The sequence below is a fragment of the Andrographis paniculata genome, unplaced genomic scaffold (assembly GCF_009805555.1).
Source record: "Andrographis paniculata isolate CXL003 unplaced genomic scaffold, ASM980555v1 Contig49END, whole genome shotgun sequence".
NCBI lineage: Eukaryota > Viridiplantae > Streptophyta > Magnoliopsida > Lamiales > Acanthaceae > Andrographis > Andrographis paniculata.
In genome coordinates, this window is record NW_026137583.1 from 2171855 (window position 1) to 2181295 (window position 9441).

At 35.9% G+C, this 9441-nt stretch overlaps 1 protein-coding gene across 1 annotated transcript; it reads right to left on the reverse strand.

Moving 5' to 3' along the window:
- Positions 1-4334: 4334 nt before the first annotated feature.
- Positions 4335-4927, reverse strand: LOC127252921 (secreted RxLR effector protein 161-like). Its single transcript, XM_051277310.1, has 2 exons — positions 4743-4927; positions 4335-4623 (listed from the first exon to the last, which is right to left on the reverse strand). Exons 1-2 carry the CDS (start codon positions 4925-4927, stop codon positions 4335-4337), a joined length of 474 nt encoding a protein of 157 aa, XP_051133267.1.
- Positions 4928-9441: the final 4514 nt, after the last annotated feature.

Below are 9441 nucleotides of genomic sequence, written 5' to 3' on the forward strand. Positions count from 1 at the left end.
TTGCTTGTTTGTTACCTGCGTGCGATCTGCCATCTTTCGTTGCTTATTTGTTGCCGGTAATCTGTCTATTATCTGTCATCTGTCCGTTGTTTGTCTGTTGCCTGCGTGCCATCTGATTTGTCCGATGTTTGTGATTTATCTCGTTTTCGGCTCCGGTGAAGTCATCTCATTTTCGCCTCCGGTGGAGTCCTGTGGTTTTTAGCTCCGGTGGAGTCATGTGGTTTTTGGCTCAAGTGGAGTCATCTCGTTTTCCATCTCGTTTTCGGCTCCGGTGGAGTCATCTCGTTTTCGACGGCTCCGGTGGAGTCATGTCGTTTTTTGCTCCGGTGGAGTCATCTCGTTTTCGGCTCCGGTGGAGAGTCATCTAGTTTTCGGCGGCTCCGGTGGAGTCATGTCGTTTTCGACTACGGTGGAGAGTCATCTTATTTTAGGCTCAAGTTGAGAGTCATCTCGTTTTTTGCTCTAGTGGAGTAATGTCGTTTTCGCCTCTGGTGGAGAGTCATCTCATTTTAGGCTCCGGTGGAGTCATCTCGTTTTTTGCTCCAGTGGAGTCATGTCATATTTTGCCATCTCATTTTCGCCTCCGGTGAAGTTATGTGGTTTTCGGCTCCAGTGGAGTCATATCATTTTCGGCTCCGGTGGAATCATATCGTTTTAGGCTCCGGATGTCGTTTTCGGCTTCAGTGGAGTCATATCGTTTTTGGCTTTGGTTGAGTCATGTCGTTTTTTGCTCCGGTGGATAGTCATCTCGTTTTCAACTCCGGTGGAAAGTCATCTCGTTTTTTGCTCCGGTGGATGGAGAGTCAACTGCTAATTTTATTTATGCTTTCTTTTTGCGTTTATATTCAAATTTCTCATCAAACTCAAGTTGGTTTATGTTATACCACTTGAGTTTGATGAGGGATGTTGAGATATTTTAGATATTCAAATTTAGATTTAGTAGATTTATATCTAGATTTGATCATATTCATAGATTAGATTACTTAGATTTGAGTCTATCGAGTCTGTTTTGTATTGCCTATATATAGGCTCCTTATTTTATTGATCAATAAGACAATCTCATTATTTTCCCCCAAAATTTCTAAGAGATTACAAGTAAACTATTAATTTGCTGGGGAAAATTCTCTCGCAAACAAGTCTTTCCTTGTAAACGAAATTTGCTAGGAAATTAGTGAGGGATTTCAATCTTTTGCAAATAGTTAGTTAAAAAAACATGTGGTCCATTCTTTTTTCGTAATAGATGTGTTATAAATAAGATTTGAATTAATATGATATTTAAAACATAAAATATATATTTTGTGTAATATTTTAAAATAAATAATAAATAATAAAATATTTTCAGAGAACTAATTTTTTATGAATGATACAAAAATATGTTTGAAGAGATATTTTGATTTTTATATACTAATCATTGAGTGTATATGTATTGCCATTTACAATTCGACAATACAAGTGTATAAGAAAACTAGGGTGAGTTATTTTGGTGCTTCCTGTGTCACTTATATAATATTGGGTATTTTAGAAAATTTTAGTTGTTATTTATAGGTGTATACAATCTCAGTTATATTCCCTCAACTTTGATATTATTATGATTGTGTATATAGTGTGAAATTTTCGTTCTATTCAGAATGTATAAACAAATTTGGATCGTAATTTGCGTGTTATACTATTTGGTTGCAGTGTATTTTGATGTTATAGGGTGCAGATTGCAGTGTACCATCGATAAAATCAGCTATGTCTACCAATTCTTCAAAGCCGAAACATGGATGGAATATCAAGAAGGGTGACTTAAGATACAAGAATCCTTTATGTAAGTGTGGAAGATATGCTGCTATAAAAGTCGTCGGATCTACAAAAGAAACCGAAGGTAAATTATTTTGCAATTGTAAGATTGGCCAGTGCGATTTCTTTTGCTGGTTAGAACCTTTGAATCCTCCGTCAAGGAGTAAGGGGAACATCAGAAATCTGAGTGACGAAACGGTGAACTTGGCAGTGAACGACAAAAAATCGATAAAATCCTGCCCTAAGTTAAAGTTAGAGTGGAATATTGTGAGAATGTTGAAGTCGAAGTGGAATCTGGTGGATTAGGGATATAACGGTCCAAACGTGTAAATTATTAACGGTGTTAAGAGTTAATCTAATTGTAGAGCGTATGCAACCAAAATTAAATACAGTGTGTTTTAAGATGATTTTATTAATAGAGGGGATATTACGCTAATTTAATAAAACACAGGTAGGTAATATATAATTTACCCAATTAATTTAGTAAAAATTTTAGGGAAAATTGCAAAAAAATGTCTTGTATGTAGGTCCAATAATCATTTTCGAACATTTGTTTTCTACTTTCACAATGTAGGACATTATGTGTACTCCGGCCATTATTTTTGTCCTCCGTTGCAAGAAAAATGCACGTGACCTTCACGTCTGCCTTCGTGGCATGGCCGGCGCATACGTGGACGTCATTGTTGCTATGTTGTTGTTTGCGTGGTCGTCGGACTGCTGATGTGGAATTTTTTATTTTTTTTTTTACTTTTGCAATTTAGGACATTATATGTATTTCAAATATTATTTTTGCCTTCTTGTTCCGAAAAAATAATTTGAACTCATTACCACATATATAACATGTTAAGAATTTTACTATCAAGTTATGTCTTAATTTTTGTAATTATTTCATTAGTTAATATATATATAAATATTTTAAATATTATATACTCTTTCAGTCTGCTTCTAAGGGTCACATTTAATTCTTGCATCATTCTACTTAATGTTAAAAATATTCTTATATTTGTATAATATTTTTGTACAAATGTCATTCTATTAGTATTATAAGACACTAATGGAAGTAGTTTTGCAATTTTTTCTTTATTTGTACTATATTTTGATATACTAATTAATATTCAAAAATTAAGACGCAAAAAGTAAATGAGACTCTTAGAGCCGGACGTAGTATTAATTTTGATAAATTGGGCCGGGCCAGGCATAGCCCGAAAAAATTCGAGACTATTTTTTAAGGCCAAAGTACGATTTTTTACGTGCCGAGCCTATTTTTGCCACCCCTGTTCACAACGGTAAAATAGTATTGAAAAAATTAAATAATAAGTTAAATAGAAAATTGGTCTATCATTTACTCTTCCTTTTGTCATAATAGTCTTGAGCAAAGATAATTTAATTGTTAATACTAAAAATTTTGCTCATAAATAATATCGTAGTTTATATTGCGGATGGTTGAATTTATGGAACAAATTTTTGTAAACAAAATATGATTTAATTAGCGAAAGTAATAATCAAATAAACTCAATTTAATACAATAAATTGAATCGAAATTGAAATTATTCGGATTGAAAATAAAGTTCAAACACATATTCTGTAAATTAAAATATGGAATCAAAACAAACAGTTATTAAAATTAACAACATAGCAAATTTTTTCTCCCAAAAATATTAAATTTGAAACTTTTTTTTTCTATATTATATTAAAAATCAATTTTACATTCAAAACATCACATCACACTTATTTATATCACATAATATAACTATTTCAATTCAAAATTTTTACTATTTAAATCCTAAACACAAAATCCAAAGCATCAAAATAATACACCAAATATCCAACTTCAAAGCATAAACAATGACAACAAACAAAATCAACTCCCGATTCAAGTAGCAACACAACTTAACTCCAAATCTATCTCCTCCAGCAACAATTGCGTTTCTTCGATGGACCAGCAACGCATCGCATAATTGACATCGATTTCAAGCAGCTTCAGGCAGCAACTTCTTCCCTAAACAGGTGTTGGAAATAAGGAGTTGTGGAAGAGAATTATAGTAGAGAGAAATTTTATTTGAAAGAAACGTTGATGCTTTCTTGTTTTTTAAATGCGCATACTACATGGGTTTTTATAGGAAAATTATTTGTAGTAGGTAAAATTTATTAATACATTGAGAATAGTAAAGTCTGTTTTTGAATCTTCACTGCCTTGAGAATTGGTGCGTTGGAATCCTCGTTCTTTTTATTTTGGGATTGCAAATTATATTTAACACCCCCTCTTAATTTGTAATTCCAATATCTTTCTTGAATTGTTGAAACTTCTCTTCGGTGACTGCCTTCGTGAGTGCATCGGCAAGCTGTGTTGTGGTCCTAACATGCTCCAAAAAGATTTCTTTTTCTTGCACCTTTGTACGGATAATGTGATGTCTGAGCTCGATGTGTTTTGTTCTTCCGTGAAACACTGGATTCTTTGTCATGGAAATTGCTGCCATATTATCACAGAAAATTGGAGTGGGTCCATCAACTCTCTGTAACAAATCCTTCAAAATTCTTCTAAGCCAAACTCCTTATCGAACTGCTTCATTCGCAGCAATGTACTCTGCCTCCGCGGATGACATAGCAACTGAATTTTGCTTCTTCGAACTCCACGAAATTGCTTTTGATCCCAAGCAAAAAATGTATCCCGATGTGCTCTTCCTGTCATCTTGGCTTCCAGCCCAATCATTGTCTGTGAATCCAATCAACTCATTGTTCTCGTCCCTCAAATATTTGATGCCAAGACATTTTGTCCCTTGAATGTAACGGAGAATCCTTTTTGCAGCCGCAAAATGTGACTTGCTTGGATTGCTCATAAACCTGGAAATCAAACTTACAGCATGTAAGATATCCGGTCTTGTGTGTGTTAGGTAGATGAGCCATCCGACAAGGCTCCGATAAATGCTTGGGTCGAATTTTTCTGCACCACATCATCAAACTTTAATCTTTCGTTCAGGGCCATGGGTGTTGCAGCAAGCTTGCAATTCTCCATTCTAAACTTCTTTAGCATGTCTGCTGCATACTTTTCATGGAAAATGAAGATATTTCCATTTTCTTGCTTTACTTGAATGCCGAGAAAATACTTCATCACTCCGAGATCGGTCATTTCAAACTTTCTCATCATCGCTTCTTTGAACAATTTCACATTGCATCATTTATTCCTGCATAAATTAGATCATCGACATATAGGCAAACCATCAAAAAATCATTCTCACTTTTCTACACATAGAGAGATGGTTCGGAAGGACTTTTCAGAAATCCATTTTGCCGGAAATATGCATCAATCGTGTTGTTCCAGCATCTTGGCGCTTGCTTCAGCCTGTACAATGCTTTGTGCAGCATGTACACTTTTTCTTCTTTGCCTTTCGCTTCAAATCCTTGTGGTTGTTTGACGTACACCTCCTATTCTAGTTCACCATTCAGAAATGCAATTTACGTCAAGTTGGAACACTTTCAACTCCAATTGTGCTGCAATTGCAAGAATAGCTCTTATTGTTTCCATTCTAGCTACAGGTGCAAATGTCTCCGTAAAATCCACTCCAGGCTGTTGTGTGTATCCCTTTGCCACAAGTCGTTCTTTGTACTTTTGTATAGTTCCATCTTCATTGAACTTGGTCCTGAAGACCCATTTTAATCCAATCGTTTCTTTTCCTTCGGGAATATCCACCAACTTCCATGTTTGATTCTTTTCGATACTTTTCATTTCATCGTCCATCGCATTTTTCCACGCTTCGTCTTTCATAGCTTCTTCAAAAGATTGTGGCTCGCATGCAAATAATGCAACATTAGATGAGTTATAAATTTCATCTAAAGAACGATACATGTGTGGCTCTTCATCCGAATCCGATTCTTCTTGCTGAGAGTTACTGCTTGATGAATCAATAATTCTTTGGGATGATTGTTGTGGAAGAAGTGGGTCGAGCTCAATGAAGGTTTCTTTTGTTTCTTCTTTATCCCATTTCCATGTTGCGGTTTCATCAAAGGCAACATCTTTTGATAGTACCAATTCCTTCGTTGATGGATTGAATAAGCGATATCCCTTTGATTCATCGCTATATCCGATGAAGATAAGTTTTTCTCCTTTTCCATCGAACTTCTCCCTATTCTTGGATGGAATTAAAGCATAGCCAATGCAGCCAAAAACTTTCAATTGATTTACAATGGGTTTCTTCTTGTGCCATGATTCGTACGGTGTCTTGTCTCGCACAGCTTTCATTGGAGATAAATTCAGAATATGCACAGCGGTGTGAACAGCTTCTGCCCAGAATTCATTCGGGAGATTTTTTCCAATAAGCATGCTTCGCGCCATTTCTTCAATCGTCCGGTTTTTCCTTTCTGCTACACCATTTTGTTGTGGTGTGTGTCGGACTGTGAGCTGCCTTTTTATCCCTTCTTTTCTACAAAACTTCATGAATGGCTTGAAGATGAATTCTCCTCCTCTATCAGTTCTTAAGCACTTTATTGCAAAGGCACTTTGTTTTTCAGAAAGTGCTTTAAAGTGCATAAACCTTTGAAATGCTTCCGACTTATGCTCTAGGATGTACACCCACATCATTCTCGTAAAGTCATCAACAAATAAAAGAAAGTATTTTTTATTTCCCAATGACGGTGTTCTTGTTAGACCACAAATATCTGCGTGCACAATTTCAAGAGGTGTACATGCTCTCCCTGCAACTTTCGGAAATGGGAGCCGATGCATTTTTCCATATATACATCCTTCACAAAATTTTTCATAATTTCTGATTTTTGGAAGACCGACACCCATGTCCTTCTGCTGTAGAAGCTACAAGCCTTTGAAATTGAGATGTCCATATCTTAAATGCCAAAGGTAAGTGTCATCCTCGGCAGCAGTCTTCAATGCGACATGCGACTCCATTTTGAGAGGAAAAAGATTGTTAGCCGTCATCTCCACCTGTACTACACAGTCTCCATAATTTTTGTCAAAAATTTCACACCTTCCATTGTCAAAAATCAGCTTGTATCCATTTCTCATCATTTGCCCAACACTCAAAAAATTTTGTGATATATTAGGCGAGAAATTTACATCATGGATGAATTTGTCACTTTTTTTGGTTTGAACGGCAACAATTCATTTTCCTTCAATCATCACCTTCTTTCCATCACCGAGCTCAACATGTGAGGAGTAGCTTCTATCAATTTCATGGAAATCTTCTTGATTTCCAGATAGATGGTTGCTGCAGCCACAGTCCAAGTACCACATCGTGGCTGATTTTGTACTATCTGATCGGGAGATAAATAGCTTACATGATTCATCCCCTGCTGAGAAGTGTGTCTCTTTCTGTTCTTCTCCTTGTTTGTTCTTTTGTTTATGCCAACAATCTTTGTCGGCATGGTTTGGCACCTTGCATATCTTGCATCTCCACCAACAATTTCTTGATTCGTGGCCTTTTCTATTGCACACGTAACACACTCTACATCTGATTTTTCAAATTCACCTTTCCCTCTACCCCTGTTCTGAAATTTTTGGCCTCGCCCTCTCCCGGGTGCTTGACCGAAGGAAGATTCCCCCTCTTCCTTGTTGCAATGAATTCTTGGAAATGTGTGTCTTTACTTGAAAAGTCTGTTCTAATGGTTGGTTGTTGTAGTTGCTCATTCTTTGCTCATAGGCTTCCAAGGTTCCCATAAGTTCGAATTGAGTGAGTGTCCTGAGATTTTTCGTCTCAATGATGACAGCAATGATGTGCTCAAATTTCTGCGGCAAACTTCTCAGAATCTTCTGCACTACTTTTTTTTCTGGAACTTCCTCTCCGCAACTTTTAATTTGATTGATTATTTCACCGACTCTTGAGAAGAAATCGCGTACCATTTCATTTTCCTTCATAGACAATGTTTCAAATTGTCTCCACAAAGATTGCAGCTTTATGGTAATCACCTTTTCTGATCCTTGAAACTCTGTTTTTAGAATCTCCCAAGCTTCTTTCGCTTTCTTAATGCCAAAAATTCTGGGGTAGATAGGTTTACCAACAGCTTGCTGGATAAACCGCAACGCTGTCGCATTTCTCTTCACATTTTCCTTATAATTTCTCTGCATTTCTTCTGTCCAATCTTCGGTTGTTGCATCTGGTGGTTCTTCATAACCATCTTCCACAACATCCCACAAATCTTGTGAGATGAAAATGGTCTCCATCTGCGAACTCCAGTAATCGAAATGTTCTCCATTGAAAATGGGAATTTGGGCACCGGTATAATTGAAAATTAAATTTGATGATGAAGCCATCTTCTCTTTTTTTTAATAATAAAACCTAATGCTCTGATACCAAATTTGTTGGAAATAAGGAGTTGTTGAAGAGAATTATAGTAGAGGGAAATTTTATTTGAAAGAAACGTTGATGCTTTCTTGTTTTTCAAATGCGCATACTACATGGGTATTTATAGGAAAATTATTTGTAGTAGGTAAAATTTATTAACACATTGAGAATAGTAAAAGTCTGTTCTTGAATCTTCACTGCCTTGAGAATTGGTGCGTTGGAATCCTTATTCTTTTTATTTTGGTATTGCAAATTATATTTGACAACAGGTTGGAAGGACTCAAACAACCTCCGATGGACTTTAATTTTCCCAATTCTTTCTCCGATCTTCCTCCTTGTTCTTTACCAAAGAAGGGACCTCTAATTAAGGTACATGGTCATCACGGCGCAAGATAGAAACCGGTGCTTCACTCTAAACCTCGACACCCACCGAAAATAGGCCATCGAAAACTCTCTTTATTTCACTCGAAGGTTATCGGAACTCACAAGAATTCTTCCAATGATTTCCCTATATCTCATTCTCTCGGATGCATGGAAACACCCCAAACTCATGTAATAAATCTTCGTGTATATAAAAATATACTTGGGATTTGATTAAATAACAACCTAAATAGGTGAAGTATATTGATTTTTGTAGCTGTTGGAGGTCTAACCCAACCGATCCTTCGAAGATATAATGTGTTTGGCCCATGCTTAGCCCGGCCCGTCGGACTTAACCCAAATCCTTCACCCAAATCATTTACCCTAAGTCCTAACCTTTGGCCCATTAGTTGGCTTGTTAGGTAGTTAGGGTGATATAAGTGTGATTTAGTTTCGTGATATATTGAGGTGGTTTTCGGAAGTCTAATTAGAAAAAACGATTAGAGGAGTTAATTGGTTAGTAATAGTTGTTCTTAGGCCGAGCTCGTGCCTGCATTTCCTTTCTACAATCTCAATCTTCATCCTAAAGTTGTGTCAAGGGCTGAGTCAAACTTTCTTTTACATTTATGTGTTATTTTTGGTTCAATTCAATACAAAAGTTTTAAATTTAATTGTGTTGTTTCTTGTAGAAATAAAGTTTATTATACTAAAACATAACAAATAATAATTATTTAATTGCTATATAAATTATAACATGAATTTCTCTTATAAATTTAAAATAAATTCTATATATATAAAATTTATATCAACATATGTATATATATCTGCAAATATATGTACAATGACCCTTATTTATGGTGGGTGCTGAGTGAGCGCGCTTTTTGCCCGGTTAGGGCCGTCCCTACACAAAGGCACTGTAAATTGAAACAGAAGCCATTCTATAATTAACCTATACTAACACTTTAAAGCCCAAAAGAACAAATCTGTTGGACTCCCGTTTGCGGATATA